The 19,401-nt window shown below is 45.3% G+C and overlaps 2 protein-coding genes across 3 annotated transcripts in view; one reads left to right on the top strand and one right to left on the bottom strand.

Moving 5' to 3' along the window:
• LOC137801995 (calpain-2 catalytic subunit-like) overlaps positions 1-705 on the bottom strand; it is a 10,970-nt gene extending 10,265 nt beyond the window's left edge. Inside the window, exon 1 of the mRNA XM_068599490.1 lies at positions 310-705. Coding sequence (XP_068455591.1) covers positions 310-546 — 237 coding nt within the window. The 5' untranslated portion in view covers positions 547-705. The remainder of the gene's footprint in view (positions 1-309) is intronic.
• A 355-nt stretch (positions 706-1,060) lies between these two features.
• On the top strand, positions 1,061-19,298 carry LOC137801994 (calpain-2 catalytic subunit-like). Of its 2 annotated transcripts, XM_068599489.1 has the most exons (21): positions 1,061-2,519; positions 2,625-3,951; positions 5,714-5,783; positions 5,930-6,048; positions 7,629-7,762; positions 10,615-10,783; positions 12,270-12,353; positions 13,174-13,259; positions 13,357-13,431; positions 13,532-13,692; positions 14,091-14,260; positions 15,203-15,414; positions 15,492-15,528; positions 16,452-16,517; positions 17,102-17,159; positions 17,500-17,564; positions 17,807-17,875; positions 18,004-18,082; positions 18,254-18,370; positions 19,005-19,063; positions 19,196-19,298. In XM_068599489.1, the coding sequence occupies exons 2-21, from the start codon at positions 3,712-3,714 to the stop codon at positions 19,217-19,219; spliced, it is 2,094 nt and encodes a 697-aa protein (XP_068455590.1). In that variant the 5' UTR covers positions 1,061-2,519; positions 2,625-3,711; the 3' UTR covers positions 19,220-19,298. The 2 variants fall into 2 exon arrangements, with proteins under 2 accessions (XP_068455590.1, XP_068455589.1); XM_068599488.1 differs by having other exon boundaries at positions 1,061-3,951.
• The last annotated feature ends 103 nt before the right edge of the window (positions 19,299-19,401 follow it).

Raw genomic sequence — 19,401 nt, 5'->3', positions numbered from 1 at the left:
ATCCGTGTTATATAGAACATCTGTATTATACATAACATCTGTGTTATATATAACTTCTGTATGAATAGCATCTGTATATATACAGATATTGTATATATACAGATGTTGTATACATAGGTGGAGCAGCAGGTATTCTGCCAACAGCCCCCCCCTCGCCCCCCTCCTCTTCCTTCTTCTCAGCCACCCCGCCCCTCCCACTAATCAAGACGAGCCCCCTGAGTCTCCCCGGGTCGTAGCGCGTCCGGATCTCAGCGGGTCCGGGTCTTCCCAGTCCGGGTCCCAGCGGGTCCGGGTCCCAGCAGGTCTTACCGTGGGCCTCTTCCAGCTGACGCCCCGCACCTTGGAGGAGCTGCGGCCCAGCTCCTTGAAGCCGAGCGCCTCCGGCGCGGCGGGGAAGGCCGGGTCACAGAACAGCTTCCCCGAGGAGCGGCACTGCGCGCGCAGCGCACTGAAGTCCTGGTTCAGGTACCGGACCGCGCGCGCGTTGGTGCCGAAGCCCGCAGCCAGCGCGCGCCTCTTGGCCAGGGTGGAGGCCACACCGGACATGATGACGCCTTTATATAGACCGACGAAGAAGAAAAAGTTTTGTAAAGTAAAGTAGCGGCGAGGAGAAGAAGTTATGCAAAGTAAAGAGAAGTAAAGAGAAGTTAGAAACACTGCGCAGATTCTTCTGAACTAACTTTTCCTCTCAGTCAGACCTCCGCCCCGAAGAGGAGGAGGAGGAAGAAGAGGAGGATGATGAAGAGGAGGAGCCTGTCTGTCTGACGCTGCGCTGCACCGCGCCCTCACTGTCTCTCTCTCTCTCTGTCTCTCTCTCTCTCTGTCTCTCTCTCTCTCTCTCTCTCTCTCTCTCTCTCTCTCTCTCTCTCTCTCTCTCTCTCTCTCTCTCTGTGTCTCTGTGTCTCTGTGTCTCTCTCTCTCTCTCTCTCTCTCTCTCTCTCTCTCTCTCTCTCTCTCTCTCTGTGCCTCTGTCTCTGTCTCTCTCTCTCTCTCTCTCTCTCTTTCTCTCTCTCTCTCTCTCTCTCTCTCTCTCTGTGTCTCTGTGTCTCTCTCTCTCTCTCTCTCTCTCTCTCTCTCTCTCTCTCTCTCTCTCTCTCTCTGTGTCTCTGTGTGTCTCTCTCTCTCTCTTTCTCTCTTTCTCTCTCTGGTTCTTCGTGGTTCTCCTCGTGACAGAACATGAAACAGATCTGAATGCATACTTCAGATTCCTGTGTGTTTACTACGTTACAGCTGTGTTCCTGAGTGAACCAGAGGATGAACCAGAGAGGAACTAGAGGATGAACCAGAGGGGAACCAGAGGATGAACCAGAGAGGAACTAGAGGATGAACCAGAGGGGAACCAGAGGATGAACCAGAGGGGAACCAGAGGAGGAACCAGAGGGGAACCAGAGGATGAACCAGAGGGGAACCAGAGGAGGAACTAGAGGGGAACCAGAGGATGAACCAGAGGGGAACTAGAGGATGAACCAGAGGGGAACCAGAGGATGAACCAGAGGGGAACCAGAGGATGAACCAGAGGGGAACTAGAGGATGAACTAGAGGGGAACCAGAGGATGAACCAGAGAGGAACTAGAGGATGAACCAGAGGGGAACCAGAGGATGAACCACAGGGGAACCAGAGGAGGAACCAGAGGGGAACCAGAGGATGAACCAGAGGGGAACTAGAGGATGAACTAGAGGGGAACCAGAGGATGAACCAGAGGATGAACCAGAGGGGAACCAGAGGATGAACCAGAGAGGAACCAGAGGATGAACCAGAGGGGAACCAGAGGATGAACCAGAGGGGAACCAGAGGATGAACCAGAGAGGAACCAGAGGATGAACCAGAGGGGAACCAGAGGATGAACCAGAGGATGAACCAGAGGATGAACTAGAGGGGAACCAGAGGATGAACCAGAGAGGAACCAGAGGATGAACCAGAGAGGAACTAGAGGATGAACCAGAGGATGAACCAGAGGGGAACCAGAGGATGAACCAGAGGGGAACCAGAGGAGGAACTATGAGGGGAACTAGAGGAGGAACTAGAGGGGAACTAGAGGGGAACCAGAGGATGAACCAGAGGGGAACTAGAGGGGAACCAGAGGATGAACCAGAGGGGAACCAGAGAATGAACCAGATGGGAACTAGAGGGGAACCAGAGGGGAACCAGAGGATGAACCAGAGGGGAACCAGAGGGGAACTAGAGGGGAACCAGAGGGGAACCAGAAGATGAACCAGAGGGGAACCAGAGGATGAACCAGAGGGGAACCAGAGAGGAACTAGAGGATGTACCAGAGGGGAACCAGAGGATGAACCATGAGGGGAACCAGAGGAGGAACCAGAGGGGAACCAGAGGATGAACCAGAGTGGAACCATAAGTGGAACCAGAGGATGAACCAGAGAGGAACTAGAGGATGAACCAGAGGGGAACCAGAGGATGAACCAGAGAGGAACTAGAGGATGTACCAGAGGGGAACCAGAGGATGAACCATGAGGGGAACCAGAGGAGGAACCAGAGGGGAACCAGAGGATGAACCAGAGTGGAACCATAAGTGGAACCAGAGGATGAACCAGAGAGGAACTAGAGGATGTACCAGAGGGGAACCAGAGGATGAACCAGAGGGGAACTATGAGGGGAACCAGAGGAGGAACCAGAGGGAAACCAGAGGATGAACCAAAGGGGAACCAGAGAGGAACTAGAGGATGAACCAGAGGAGGAACCAGAGGGGAACCAGAGGATGAACCAAAGGGGAACCAGAGAGGAACTAGAGGATGAACCAGAGGAGGAACCAGAGGGGAACCAGAGGATGAACCAGAGAGGAACTAGAGGGGAACCAGAGGATGAACCAGAAGGGAACTAGGGGGGAACCAGAGGGGAACCGGAGGATGAACCAGAGGAGGAACCGGAGGGTGAACCAGAGGATGAACCAGAGGGGAACCAGAGGATGAACCAGAGAGGAACCAGAGGATGAACCAGAGGGGAACTAGAGGATGAACCAGAAGGGAACTAGAGGGTGAACCAGAGGATGAACCAGAGGGGAACCAGAGGATGAACCAGAGAGGAACCAGAGGGGAACTAGAGGATGAACCAGAGAGGAACTAGAGGATGAACCAGAGGATGAACCAGGGGGGAACCAGAGAAGGAACCAGAGGGTGTGTGTGACCCTGAGCAGTGTCTGAAGGCACAGGGGCACAGCCATGTGAGTTCACTGACCTTCAGGACTGAACATTCAGGTCCATTTGAAGGATGTTGAAGTGCTCTTGAGCTGCATTGAGTCCAGGCTGTCTGGGGCTTTGCTTCAGGACTGGGCCTCGTGGCGCCCCCTGGTGTTGACTCAGCGCCTCCTGGACTTTGGTGAAGTCTGAACTGCAGATCTTGAGACACGAAGCGTGTTTGTGTGAGTGTTTGAGGAGTGTTGACACGTCGCTGTGTTTATCGGACTGTTTGCCCTCTGAATAATTCAGTCAACTGATATCACATTGCTCCTTCAGCTGGACCCAAGCTCCGCCCCTTTACACCTGACCACCTGTATACCTGACACACACACATACACACACACACCACATTTTGGCAGTGCCAACAGCTCTGTCAAAGTCTCAGCAGACGTTCCGAAGACTATAGATAGACTTCAGATATATTCTAGCTAGACCTTCGACAGACTTTATCTTCGGCAGACCTTCGGTAGACCTTAGGCAGACTTTCGGCAGTACCTCAGTAAACACACTCTCAGAATGGCAAATGCAGCAGCAGAGGTGGCTCGGAGGAAGGCCCGAATAGAGGACGGCACCGGCAGCCGGGACAACGCCGTCCCCTTCAACCAGCAGAACTTCGAGCAGCTCCAGAAGGCGTGTCTGCAGTCCGGCTCTCTGTTCTGTGACCCGACTTTCCCCGCAGACTGGGACTCTCTGGGATACAACCAGCTGGGACGCTACTCGTCCAAAACCATCGGCACAGAGTGGAAACGCCCCACGGTGAGTGTCTGTGATTGGGTTCGGTTCTTCATTTTACCAGGAAATCTTACAGTCACTCATTTTGATCAGAAGCAGCTCCACACAAAAGCTTACAATATGTATTTATGTTAATGTAAAGTCCACCAACTGATGTTGACCAGTGATGTAATTAATCAATCTGCTGAGCTCACTATCAGCCTCTATTAGACCTTTAGATCTACCTGCATACCTACCTACGTACCTATCTACCTACCTACTTACCTACCTACCTACCTCCCTACTTACCTACCTATCTACTGACCTACCCACCTACTTATCTATCTAACTACCTACCTACCTACGTACCTACCTACGTACCTACCTACCCACCTACCTATCTACCTACTTACTTACCTACGTACCTACCTACGTACCTACCTACCTATCTACCTACTTACTTACCTATCTACCGACCTACTTATTTATCTACGTACCTACTTATCTACGTACCTACCTAAATACGTACCTACCTACCCACCTACCTATCTACCTACTTACTTACCTATCTACCGACCTACTTATTTATCTACCTACCTACCTATCTACGTACCTACCTATCTACGTACCTATCTACGTACCTACCTACCTACGTACCTACCAATCTACCTACCTACCTACGTACCTACCTACGTACCTACCTACCTACCTACCTACCTACATACCTACCTACTTACGTACCTACCTACATACCTATCTACCTACCTACGTACCTACCTATCTACCTACCTATCTAACTACCGACCTACCTACCTACATACCTACTTACGTACCTACCTACCTACCTACCTACGTACCTACCTACCTACCTACCTACCTACCTACCTACCTACCTACCTACCTACCTACCTATCTACCTATCTAACTACTGACCTACCTACCTACCTACCTACGTACCAATCTACCTACCTACCTACCTATGTACCTACCTACCTACGTACCTACCTACCTACGTACCTATCTACCTACCTTCCTACCTACCTACCTACGTACCTACCTACCTACGTACCTATCTATCTATCTACCTACCTACCTACCTACCTACCTACCTACCTACGTACCTACCTACCTACGTACCTATCTATCTATCTACCTACCTACCTACCTACCTACGTACCTACCTACCTACGTACCTATCTATCTATCTACCTACCTACCTACCTACGTACCTATCTACCTACCTACCTACCTACCTATCTACCTATTTAGGTACCTACCTACCTACCTACTTACGTACCTACCTACCTACCTACCTACCTACCTATCTACGTACCTACCTACGTTAGCTAAGCTAGCTCAGTTAGCTAAGCTCGCTGAGCTCGTTTAACTAGCTCAGGCAGCTCCGGTTCATCAGTCTTTAGCCCGTTCCAGGATATCAAAGATAAAAAACAAAGCACCTCCTGTTGGTTCAAAAAAAGTGACTCAGATTGTGTGAATCATTAATCCGACGACTGTGAACACACACATCAGTGGTTTTTTTTAGTGACAGTTTCATATTTAATTATTTAATCTTAATTTTTGTTACAATACTAGGAAGGTTAAAGAGCATAAATGTATGTTCACATTTCAGACCAATTAATAAAAAGGTTTTCTCTTTTAGATAGTTAGTACTTAACATGTGATGACGTCTCTTATTATTACTGTGGACTTCTGTACGATATGATGATGATGATGATGATGATGATGATGATGATAATGATGATAATGAGGATAACATCATTAATCACCTGCTGTCCCATCCAATCAGGAGCTGAGTTCTGATCCTCAGTTCATTGTTGATGGAGCAAAGAGAACAGACATCTGTCAGGGAGTGCTGGGTGAGAACACACACACACACACGCACACACACACACACACACACACGCACACACACACACACACACACACACACACACACACACTCACACACACACACACACACACACATGGTCTTATGCCCCACGCCCCGCTGTGTGTCTGTCAGGTGACTGCTGGCTGCTTGCTGCCATCGCCTCTTTGACTCTGGACCCTCAGATTCTGAGCAGAGTGGTACCTCCTGGACAGAGCTTCGGCTCACAGTACGCCGGCATCTTCCACTTCCAGGTCACTTGCTCTCTTTTAATCACATGACTGAACACCGTGGGCGGCTGTGGCTCCGTGGTTAACATGCCCGTCTATCAATCAGAGGATCGGTGGTTAGAGCCCCGGCTCCGCTAGTCCCCATCTTTGTGTCCTTGAGCAAGGCACTTAACCCTGAACTCCCAGTCTGTCTACGATGTTTAGAGCAACAAGTTAGTCACTTTGGTTAAACGCCTCAGCTAAATGTAATGTAACACATCAGAGAAATAAAGGAACAATACTCCTTACTCAATATGGTACTATGATCTCTCTAGTGGGGTAACATGGTACTATGATCTCTCTAGTGGGGTAACATGGTACTATGATCTCTCTAGTGGGGTAATATGGTACTATGATCTCTCTAGTGGGGTAATATGGTACTATGATCTCTCTAGTGGGGTAATATGGTACTATGATCTCTCTAGTGGGGTAATATGGTACTATGATCTCTCTAGTGGGGTAATATGGTACTATGATCTCTCTAGTGGGGTAATATGGTACTATGATCTCTCTAGTGGGGTAATATGGTACTATGATCTCTCTAGTGGGGTAATATGGTACTATGATCTCTCTAGTGGGGTAATATGGTACTACGATCTCTCTAGTGGGGTAATATGGTACTATGATCTCTCTAGTGGGGTAACATGGTACTATGATCTCTCTAGTGGGGTAATATGGTACTATGATCTCTCTAGTGGGGTAACATGGTACTATGATCTCTCTAGTGGGGTAATATGGTACTATGATCTCTCTAGTGGGGTAATATGGTAATATGATCTCTCTAGTGGGGTAATATGGTACTATGATCTCTCTAGTGGGGTAATATGGTAATATGATCTCTCTAGTGGGGTAATATGGTACTATGATCTCTCTAGTGGGGTAATATGGTACTATTATCTCTCTAGTGGGGTAATATCGTACTATGATGTCTCTAGTGGGGTAATATGGTACTATGATCTCTCTAGTGGGGTAATATGGTACTATGATCTCTCTAGTGGGGTAACATGGTCCTAAAATCCCTCCAGTGGGGTAATATGGTACTATGATCTCTCTAGTGGGGTAATATGGTAATATAATCCCTCCAGTGGGGTAATATAGTAATATAGTCCCTCCAGTGGGGTAACATGGTCCTATAATCTCTCCAGTGGGGTAACATGGTCCTATAATCCCTCCAGTGTTGTAACATGGTCCTATAATCCCTCCAGTGGGGTAATATAGCAATATAATCACTCCAGTGGGGTAACATGGTCCTATTATCCCTCCAGTGGGGTAACATGGCCCTATAATCCCTCCAGTGGGGTAACATGGTCCTATAATCCCTCCAGTGGGGTAACATGGTCCTATAATCCCTCCAGTGGGGTAACATGGCCCTATAATCCCTCCAGTGGGGTAACATGGTCCTATAATCCCTCCAGTGGGGTAACATGGTCCTATAATCCCTCCAGTTGGGTAACATGGCCCTATAATCCCTCCAGTGGGTTAACATGGTCCTATAATCCCTCCAGTGGGGTAACATGGTCCTATAATCCCTCCAGTGGGGTAACATGGCCCTATAATCCCTCCAGCTGTGGCAGTACGGCCAGTGGGTGGACGTGGTCGTGGACGACCGGCTGCCCTCCAGAGACGGGAAGCTGCTGTTCGTCCACTCGGCGGAGGGATCCGAGTTCTGGAGCGCTCTGCTGGAGAAGGCCTACGCCAAGTAAGACAGGAAGTACAACATGTCAACAACTATTATGGGATGGTGATGAAATGAATTATCATCACGTTATTGATCCTCTTTCATTGAGTGTCATCGTCAGGTCAACATGTCTAACACTTTATGAACGTTTTCCTCCAACACGCTTCAGCTGAAATAGCAAACTTCATCTTCACACTACTTTTAGTTTGTATACCAACAATTATAATATATATATATATATATATATATATATATATATATATATATATATATATATATATATATATATATATATATCTTCTGTCTTCACTTATTATAATATATATAATCACAGCAGCTACTCACACTTCGAAGGACAAGAAACCAACGTTTATCTTCAATTATTATACATTTATACTATCATTATTACATGTTTATAGTTTTATATTACACGTTTATACTTTTACTATTACACGTTTACACTTTTATTATTACACGTTTATACTTTTACTATTACATGTTTATACTTTTATTATTACACGTTTATACTTTTATTATTACACGTTTATACTTTTACTATTACACGTTTATACTTTTATTATTACACGTTTATACTTTTACTATTACACGTTTATACACTTCTCTGGTAAGTCCCATGGAAGTCATGAGTATCTTTGAGTTTATGAGTTATTGCTTATTGTAAACATTAATGCATTACATCATGAGTATCTTTGAGTTTATGAGTTATTGCTTATTGTAAACATTAATGCATTACATCATGAGGATCTGTGTGTTTATGAGTTATTGTTTATTGTAAACACTAATGCATTACATCATGAGGATCTGTGTGTTTGTGAGTTATTGTTTATTGTAAACACTAATGCATTACATCATGAGGATCTGTGTGTTTATGAGTTATTGTTTATTGTAAACACTAATGCATTACATCATGAGGATCTGTGTGTTTATGAGTTATTGTTTATTGTAAACACTAATGCATTACATCATGAGGATCCGTCGTCATGTTGTAAAACGTGAACATGCATGTCTTGAAGCTGTACGAGCTGTAACAGACACTGAGACGCTGCAGGAGGCTCATGAATGTCCTCCACTCAGATGAACATGCGCCTGTGACGTCCATCTTGTTTGTGGTATATTTAAATCCTCGGCTCCCGTTCACACTTCCCCTTCTTTCAGTGGCTCTCTTCATGTCCAGTCAGCCTGCAGTGAAAGGAGTGCTGTTGGCGAGCAGCGGGGTGGAGACCTGTGTGTGTGTGTGTGTGTGTGTGTGTGTGTGTGTGTGTGTGTGTGTGTGTGTGTGTGTGTGTGTGTGTGGAGAGCAGCAGGGTGGAGGCCTGCAGAGCAAACAGAGCCGCTGACTCAGCTCTTTATCAGCTCTGATTCATTCAGCCTAGAGACAAGCATTTCACTAGAGCATATTGTTAGTACCGATCACATCACATCACATTACATCACATCACATCACATCACATCACATTACATCACATCACATTACATCACATTACATCACATCACATTACATCACATTACATCACATCACATTACATCACATTACATCACATTACATCACATTACATCAGATCACATTACATCAGATCACATTACATCACATTACATTACATTACATTACATCAGATCACATTACATCAGATCACATTACATCACATTACATCACATCACATTACATTACATTACATTACATCAGATCACATTACATTAGATCACATTACATCACATCACATTACATCATATTACATCACATTACATCACATTACATTACATCACATTGCATCACGTTACATCACATCATATCATGTTACATCACATTACATTACATCACATTACATCACATTACATCACATCATATTACATTACATCACATTACATCACATTACATTACATCACATTACATCACATTACATCACATCATATTACATTACATTACATCACATTACATTACATCACATTACATCACATCACATTACATCACATTACATTACATCACATCATATTACATTACATCACATTACATCACATTACATCACATTACATCACATCACATCACATTACATTATATTACATTACATTACATTACATCACATTACATCACATCATATTACATTACATTACATCACATTACATCACATTTCATTTCATTTAGCTGAGGCTTTGCAGAGACTTACAATAAATGATTCAACATGAGAACAAACTCACAACAACAAGAATAAGGAAAGTACAATTTCTTCAATGAAGTCAAACTACAAAGTTCTGTCAGTAAGAGACATTTGAGAGCTACTAAAGAGCTGCTACTGCGCTACCTTCCTTATTCAAGGTGTCCTGCTGTCAATGAGGAGCTCGTTCCACCATCGAGGAGCCAGGAAGCAAACAGTCGAGACTTTAGTTGAGTGTTTAGTCGCAGTGACGGAGCTACAAGCTGATTGGCTGAAGCAGTGACGGAGCTACAAGCTGATTGGCTGAAGCAGTGACGGAGCTACAAGCTGATTGGCTGAAGCAGTGACGGAGCTAAAAGCTGATTGGCTGAAGCAGTGACGGAGCTAAAAGCTGATTGGCTGAAGCAGTGACGGAGCTAAAAGCTGATTGGCTGAAGCAGTGACGGAGCTAAAAGCTGATTGGCTGAAGAAGTGACGGAGCTAAAAGCTGGACAAATACAGTAATAATATTATATGTCTAGGACTTTTATTGTGACAGGAAGGAAAATAGTGGATCTTCAGCTACTTTGATCGCCTGTGAACCAATCACCTGTGAACCAATCGCCTGTGAACCAATCGCCTGTGAACCGATCCTCTGTGAACCAATCACCTGTGAACCAATCACCTGTGAACCAATCACCTGTGAACGTCTCGTACCTGCAGGGTGAACAGCTCGTACGAGGCTCTGAGTGGAGGTTCGAGTATTGAAGGATTTGAGGACTTCACGGGAGGAATCTCAGAGAGCTACGACCTGAAGGAAGCGCCACCCTCGCTGTTCCTCATCGTGAGGAAGGCCCTGAAGCTGGGCTCGCTGCTCGGCTGCTCCATCGATGTGAGTCCCTATAGTACGAGAGTAGTACTTGTGTTGTTTGGTCCCTATAATACTTGAGTAGTACTTGTGTTGTTTGGTCCCTATAGTACTTGAGTAGTACTTGTGTTGTTTGGTCCCTATAGTACTAGAGTAGTACTTGTGTTGTTTGGTCCCGATAGTACTAGAGTAGTATTGTGTTGTTTGGTCCCTATAGTACTAGAGTAGTACTTGTGTTGTTTGGTCCCTATAGTACTTGAGTAGTACTTGTGTTGTTTGGTCCCTATAGTACTAGAGTAGTACTTGTGTTGTTTGGTCCCTATAGTACTAGAGTAGTACTTGTGTTGTTTGGTCCCTATAGTACTAGAGTAGTATTGTGTTGTTTGGTCCCTATAGTACTAGAGTAGTACTTGTGTTGTTTGGTCCCTATAGTACTAGAGTAGTACTTGTGTTGTTTGGTCCCTATAGTACTAGAGTAGTACTTGTGTTGTTTGGTCCCTATAGTACTAGAGTAGTATTGTGTTGTTTGGTCCCTATAGTACTAGAGTAGTACTTGTGTTGTTTGGTCCCTATAGTACTAGAGTAGTACTTGTGTTGTTTGGTCCCTATAGTACTAGAGTAGTACTTGTGTTGTTTGGTCCCTATAGTACTAGAGTAGTACTTGTGTTGTTTGGTCCCTATAGTACTAGAGTAGTACTTGTGTTGTTTGGTCCCTATAGTACTAGAGTAGTACTTGTGTTGTTTGGTCCCTATAGTACTAGAGTAGTACTTGTGTTGTTTGGTCCCTATAGTACTAGAGTAGTACTTGTGTTGTTTGGTCCCTATAGTACTAGAGTAGTACTTGTGTTGTTTGGTCCCTATAGTACTAGAGTAGTACTTGTGTTGTTTGGTCCCTATAGTACTAGAGTAGTACTTGTGTTGTTTGGTCCCTATAGTACTAGAGTAGTACTTGTGTTGTTTGGTCCCTATAGTACTAGAGTAGTACTTGTGTTGTTTGGTCCCTATAGTACTAGAGTAGTACTTGTGTTGTTTGGTCCCTATAGTACTAGAGTAGTACTTGTGTTGTTTGGTCCCTATAGTACTAGAGTAGTACTTGTGTTGTTTGGTCCCTATAGTACTAGAGTAGTACTTGTGTTGTTTGGTCCCTATAGTACTAGATCTCGGAAAGCCCCTTTAAAAAGAAAACTTCTGGTCTCGCTTGGCTTTGACTGAATTCGCCATTTTTTTTATATTTTAGTGAAACGTTATATTCGCTTAGTCATTTTAAGGAGTTTACAGATTTATTAAAACTTCACGATCTTTAAAAAAATGTAAATCCACACGTCTCCTCTCACGAGAGTTACGTTACTTGAGCACTTTAAATGAATTATGTCGGAACTGTAGATGAGGAGATAGCACAGTTTTTCAGACTTTGTGCTAACAGCTAGCTAACGTGTTAGCCAGGAGCATCATGTAGCTATGCTAGCGAGCAAGCGAACGTGTGAGATGTGTTCACTTCCATGTTTCTCAGATCTCCAGCTCGTACGAGGCGGAGGCCCTCACCGGGCAGAAGCTGGTCAGAGGCCACGCCTACTCCGTCACTGGAGCGCAGCAGGTGATGCATTCTGGGAAATCACTGTGTTGCTCACAGGCACAAGAAGTCTTGGTACCTGAACGCACCGCAAGGTCTGAGATGGAACTATAGGAATAAAGTCTCCAGGTGTGAGGTTCCTGAGCAGCACTGCTAGACCTGGTCCAACAGGGGGCGCTGCTAGACCTAGTCGGCAGGGGGCGCTGCTAGACCTGGTCCAACAGGGGGCGCTGCTAGACCTGGTCCAGCAGAGGGCGCTGCTGGTCCTGGTCCAACAGGGGGCGCTGCTAGGCCTGGTCCAACGGGGGCACTGCTGGTCCTGGTCCAACAGGGGGCGCTGCTAGACCAAGTCGGCAGGGGGCGCTGCTAGACCTGGTCCAGCAGGGGGCGCTGCTAGACCTGGTCCAGCAGAGGGCGCTGCTGGTCCTGGTCCAACAGGGGGCGCTGCTAGGCCTGGTCCAACGGGGGCACTGCTGGTCCTGGTCCAACAGGGGGTGCTGCTAGACCTAGTCGGCAGGGGGCGCTGCTAGACCTGGTCCAGCAGGGGGCGCTGCTGGTCCTGGTCCAACAGGGGGCGCTGCTGGTCCTGGTCCAACAGGGGGCACTGCTGGTCCAACGGGGCTGCTAGGCCTAGTCCAGCAGGGGGAGCTGCTGGTCCTGGTCCAGCAGGGGGTGCTGCTAGACCTGGTCCAACAGGGGGCGCTGCTGGTCCTGGTCCAACAGGGGGCGCTGCTGGTCCTGGTCCAGCAGGGGGCGCTGCTAGACCTGGTCCAGCAGGTGGCACTGCTAGACCTGGTCCAACAGGGGGCGCTGCTGGTCCCTCCCTGATGGTTGTGACCTGCAGCTCCAGCACTGCGGGTCTTTGGTGGATCTGCTGAGGATCAGGAACCCCTGGGGTCAGGTGGAGTGGACCGGAGCCTGGAGCGACAGGTGAGTCCAGGTCCTCATCCTGTCTGTCTGTCATCCTGTCTGTCTCTCTCTGATGTGTCTCTCCCCCCCTCTCTCTGCCTCCCTCTCTCTCTCTCAGGTGGGAGGGTTGGTCCTCAGTGGAGTCGGAGGAGAAGAAGAAGTTGAATCACTCAGCTGATGACGGAGAGTTCTGGTGAATATTTACTCTGATCATGATCAATAATCTCCTGAGAGACAGACAGGTATGAAGATGAAGGTGAGACAGGAGACATCTTCTTCTCCTTCTCCAACAGGATGTCGTACACTGACTTCCTGCTTCAGTTTTCCCGCCTTGACATCTGTAACCTAACTCCTGACACGCTGAGCAGCGAGGCCGTCGGCCGCTGGAGCGTCTCTGAGTTTGAGGGCGTGTGGCGGGTCGGCTCCACCGCCGGAGGCTGCAGGAACTACCCAGGTACGAACCAGGAAGTAGCCGGGTCCCCCGCCCAGGAAGTAGCCGGATTGATGGCCCAGAGTGTAGCCGGGTTCATGGCCCAGGAAGTAGCCGGGTTCATGGCCCAGAGTGTAGCCGGGTTCATGGCCCAGGAAGTAGCCGGGTTCATGGCCCAGAGTGTAGCCGGGTTCATGGCCCAGGAAGTAGCCGGGTTCATGGCCCAGAGTGTAGCTGGGTTCATGGCCCAGAGTGTAGCCGGGTTCATGGCCCAGGAAGTAGCCGGGTTCATGGCCCAGAGTGTAGCCGAGACCACAAGCCAACTGCCAGAGTGAAAAGCAGCAACAGAAACTAGTAAAACAGTAAACGTGTTTTGTCTCTTTCTCCTCCTCCTCCTCCTTCTCCTCCTCGTCCTCCTCCAGCTACGTTCTGCTCCAACCCTCAGTTCTTCATACGTCTGGACGATGAAGACGAGGAGCCTAATGATGAAGAGGCTGGCTGCAGCGTTGTGATTGGTCTGATGCAGAAAGATGCTCGCAGGGAGCGTCGCTTCGGCCGAGAGCTCAACACCATCGGGTTCTCCATCTACCTGGTAATACATTATATATATATATATATATATATATATATATATATATATATATATATATATATATATATATATATATATATATATATATATATAATATATACTATATATTATAATACATTATTTATATATATATATATATATATATATATATATATATATATATATATATATATAATATACTATATATTATAATACATTATTTATATATATATATATATATATATATATATATATACTATATACAATGTAATATAATGCATTATATATAATATACTATGTATAATGTGTTGATGTCTGTTCTTGTTGTTTCTCTTCCAGGTTCCTGAAGAGGTGAGTTCATATATATATATATATATATATATATATATATATATATATATATATATATATATATATATATATATATATATATGGGGTTCGGATACTGGTCTGCAGGTCATTCTGTGTGGAGTTTGCATGTTCTCCCTGTGGCAGCGTGGGTTCTCTCCGGGTTCTCCGGCTTCCTCCCACAGTCCAAAGACATGCTGCAGAGGTTCATTGGACTCTAAATTGCCTGTAGGTGTGAGTGTGAATGGTTGTCTGTCTGTACGTCTGCCCTGTGATGGACTGGAGACTTGTCTTCGCCCCTTCTTGACAGCTGGGATCGGCTCCAGCGCCCCGCGACCCTAATGAGGATAAGCGGTTCAGATAATAGATATCTGAACCGCGTATATATGTGTGTGTGTATATATATATATATATATATATATATATATATATATATATATATGTATATATATATCTATATATATATATATATATATATACATATATATATATATATATATATATATGGAGGAAAGACAGGAGAGTAAACAGCATGAAAACAATGTAATGTAGTAATGACATATGATTGATTTAATGAATTAACTGGTGCACAAAGTTCTTCTTCTTCTTCTTCAGTTTAAAGGCCGCAGTGACGTGCACCTGGGCCCGGAGGTTCTGCTCAGGAGGCCGGCGGCGGCTCGCAGCCGGACCTTCATCAACCAGAGAGAAGTGAGCGAGCGCTTCACGCTGCCGCCGGCCGAGTACGTGGTGGTGCCCTCCACCTTCCAGCCGCACCGCCGAGGCAACTTCCTGCTGCGCGTGTTCACCGAGAAGCCGGCGCAGGCCCGGTGAGTCCATGTCTATCTGTAATATTATACTCATATGCACAACAAACACACACTTTAATCTGCTCTGATTGTTTCAGTCCCATGGAAGAAAACATGAACGCTGACATCCAAGAGGTTTGTGACACTTTCATCAGATACAAGCTTTAGACTATTGAAATGTTCCTGAAAAAAACATAATGACTCGTTATAACAGCATGATGACTCATTATAACAACATAATAACTTGTTAGAACAACATATTAACTTGTTAGAACAACATAATAACTCGTTAGAACAACATAATAACTCGTTAGAACAACATAATAACTCGTTAGAACAACATAATAACTCGTTAGAACAACATAATGACTTGTTAGAACAACATAATAACTCGTTAGAACAACATAATAACTCGTTAGAACAACATAATAACTCGTTAGAATAACATAATGACTTGTTAGAACAACATAATAACTCGTTAGAACAACATAATAACTTGTTAGAACAACATAATAACTCGTTAGAATAACATAATGACTTGTTAGAACAACATAATAACTCGTTAGAACAATATAATAACTCGTTAGAACAACATAATAACTCGTTAGAACAACATAATAACTTGTTAGAACAACATAATAACTCGTTAGAACAACATAATAACTCGTTAGAATAACATAATGACTCGTTAGAACAACATAATAACTTGTTAGAACAACATAATAACTCGTTAGAACAACATAATAACTTGTTAGAATAACATAATAACTCGTTAGAATAACACAATGACTCGTTAGAACAACATAATAACTTGTTAGAACATAACAACTCGTTAGAACAACATAATAACTTGTTAGAACATAATAACTCGTTAGAACAACATAATGACTCGTTAGAACAACATAATAACTTGTTAGAACATAATAACTCGTTAGAATAACATAATAACTCGTTAGAACATAATGACTCGTTAGAACAACATAATAACTCGTTAGAACAACATAATGACTCGTTAGAACAACATAGTCTCGTGGTAAACACTTTTCTTTGTCCTTCAGCCTAACACTGCACAGGAGGTCGTGGATCCACACTTCAAACGTCTCTTCGTCCAGATCTCTGGAAACGTAAGAACATGTTTTTACACTGGGTTCTACAATCCTGTCTGAGGGAACCTCGTCACCAACATGCTTTAAGGTCCAGTCTGAGGGAACCTCGTCACCAACATGCTTTAAGGTCCTGTCTGAGGGAACCTCGTCACCAACATGCTTTAAGGTCCTGTCTGAGGGAACCTCGTCACCAACATGCTTTAAGGTCCTGTCTGAGGGAACCTCGTCACCAACATGCTTTAAGGTCCTGTCTGAGGGAACCTCGTCACCAACATGCTTTAAGGTCCTGTCTGAGGGAACCTCGTCACCAACATGCTTTAAGGTCCTGTCTGAGGGAACCTCGTCACCAACATGCTTTAAGGTCCTGTCTGAGGGAACCTCGTCACCAACATGCTTTAAGGTCCTGTCTGAGGGAACCTCGTCACCAACATGCTTTAAGGTCCTGTCTGAGGGAACCTCGTCACCAACATGCTTTAAGGTCCTGTCTGAGGGAACCTCGTCACCAACATGCTTTAAGGTCCTGTCTGAGGGAACCTCGTCACCAACATGCTTTAAGGTCCTGTCTGAGGGAACCTCGTCACCAACATTCTCTGTTCCTCCAGGACTCTGAGATCTCCGCCTTCCAGCTGCAACACATCCTGGACAAAGTTGTTGCTCAGAGTAAGAAAAGTTCCCCAGGAATGAAGTGATGAATATGTTTATGTAAACAAGATTTGTTGTTGTGATGTTTATGTAAACAAGATTTGTTGTTGTGATGTTTATGTAAACAAGATTTGTTGTTGTGATGTTTATGTAAACAAGGTTTGTTGTTGTGATGTTTATTTAAACAAGGTTTGTTGTTGTGATGTTTATTTAAACAAGGTTTGTTGTTGTGATGTTTATTTAAACAAGGTTTGTTGTTGTGATGTTTATTTAAACAAGGTTTGTTGTTGTGATGTTTATTTAAACAAGGGTTGTTGTTGTGATGTTTATTTAAACAAGGGTTGTTGTTGTTGTAAAGGATCTGATGTCAGAACCGACGGCTTCAGTCTGCAGACCTGCCGCGACGTCGTCAGCCTGCTGGACGTATCCTCCATGTTCCAATCAGTGATCAATACTCCGTCATGATGATCATATCATTATTGATCTCTGGAGGACTTCACAGATGTCAGACAGACAGACAAGCAGACAGACAAGCAGACAGACAAGCAGACAGACAAGCAGACAGACAAGCAGACAGACAGACAGACAGACAAGCAGACAGACAGACAGACAGACAAGCAGACAGACAGACAGACAGAACTTTTGGATCTTTAACTGGTCTCCAGGTGGATGGTTCTGGTAAACTGGGTCTGCTGGAGTTCCATCAGCTGTGGAAGAAGATCCAGAAATACCTGGTGAGGAAACAAGATGGCCGCCTGTGAACCAACATGGCTGCAGCATTTAGAATAGATCAATATATATGTATATATTATTATATACACATATGCACACATTAAAAGTTAAATATGCGTTTGTAAACCAGGAGATCTTCAAGGCTCATGACTCGGACGCTTCTGGGACGATGAGCAGTCACGAGATGAGAGCCGCTCTGAACGAAGCTGGTGGGTCAAACACAAGGCCTGAGGCCCAGAACCGGGTCCTGTGGGTTCCTCAGGAGAACCAGAACCGTTCCTGTTCCAGGATAAACTGTGTGTGTGTGTGTGCGTGTGTGTGTCTGCGTGTGTGTGTGTGTGCGGGCGTGCGTGCGTGTGTGTGTGTGTGTGTGTGTGTAGGGTTCCAGGTCAACAGCTCTGTGATTCATCAGATCGTCGTCCGCTTCTCTGATCAGAATTTCTCCATCGACTTCGATTGTTTCATCGGCTGTTTGATCCGTCTGCAGCTTCTGTTCAGTGAGTCACTTCCTGTCTGTTCAGTGAGTCACTTCCTGTCTGTTCAGTGAGTCACTTCCTGTCTGTTTAGTGAGTCACTTCCTGTCTGTTCAGTGAGTCACTTCCTGTCTGTTTAGTGAGTCACTTCCTGTCTGTTTAGTGAGTCACTTCCTGTCTGTTCAGTGAGTCACTTCCTGTCTGTTCAGTGAGTCACTTCCTGTCTGTTTAGTGAGTCACTTCCTGTCTGGAGCTTCCTTTCTTCCTCACAGCTTGTGGTGAGAATAGAACATCATCATACCTTAAAGTATTCAATCAGTAAACTAAAACATCATCATTTGTTCATTTACCATTGTCCCCATTGTGTCCCCATTGTGTCCCCATTGTGTCCCCATTGTCCCCATTGTGTCCCCATTGTGTCCCCATTGTCCCCATTGTCCCCATTGTGTCCCCATTGTCCCCATTGTGTCCCCATTGTGTCCCCATTGTCCCCATTGTCCCCATTGTGTCCCCATTGTCCCCATTGTGTCCCCATTGTGTCCCCATTGTGTCCCCATTGTATCCCCATTGTGTCCCCATTGTGTCCCCATTGTGTCCCCATTGTGTCCCCAGTGTTCCCAGTGTTCCCAGTATAAAGTCAACTCTGTTTCTTCCACAGAGATGTTCAGAACTCTGGACAAGAAGAACCAGGGAACGATCCAGCTGGACCTGCAGCAGGTAAAGGTTCTGGTCCTGTTCTGGTCCTGGACTGGTCCTGTTCTGGTCCTGGACTAGTTGGACCCTATAGGTTGAGCTGCTCTCTCATTGGTCTCTCCTCTTCCTCATCCTCACTCCTCCTCTCCTCCGTAGTGGGTCTGCCTCGCCATCAACTGACCGCCACTCTTCCAGGTGCATGCTGGGATATAAATGCTGTGGAACATGAGGAACAGCTGTTGTTGTTGTTGTTGTTGTTGTTATAAATAAAACATCAGAAACAGGAAGTCTGTTCAATGTGTTCAAACTGTAGAAACTTTAGTCATCGTCATATAAAATACTTTCCTGATATTAGTAATATT

Source organism: Clinocottus analis, unplaced genomic scaffold, assembly GCF_023055335.1.
Source record: "Clinocottus analis isolate CAN_PGR_092001 unplaced genomic scaffold, fCliAna1.0.p SCAF_48, whole genome shotgun sequence".
Taxonomy (NCBI): domain Eukaryota; kingdom Metazoa; phylum Chordata; class Actinopteri; order Perciformes; family Cottidae; genus Clinocottus; species Clinocottus analis.
Note: the sequence above shows the minus strand (reverse complement) of the source record. Positions and strands in the feature narration are given on the sequence as shown.

Bases quoted from the DNA above. Each gene is read 5' to 3' on its own strand.
- LOC137801994 (XM_068599489.1), top strand. From the start codon at position 3,712: ATGGCAAATGCAGCAGCAGAGGTGGCTCGGAGGAAGGCCCGAATAGAG. The intron at 15,529-16,451 runs GTTTGTGACACT...TTTGTCCTTCAG, and splicing joins TGAACGCTGACATCCAAGAG to CCTAACACTGCACAGGAGGT. The intron at 17,565-17,806 runs GTATCCTCCATG...ACTGGTCTCCAG, and splicing joins ACGTCGTCAGCCTGCTGGAC to GTGGATGGTTCTGGTAAACT.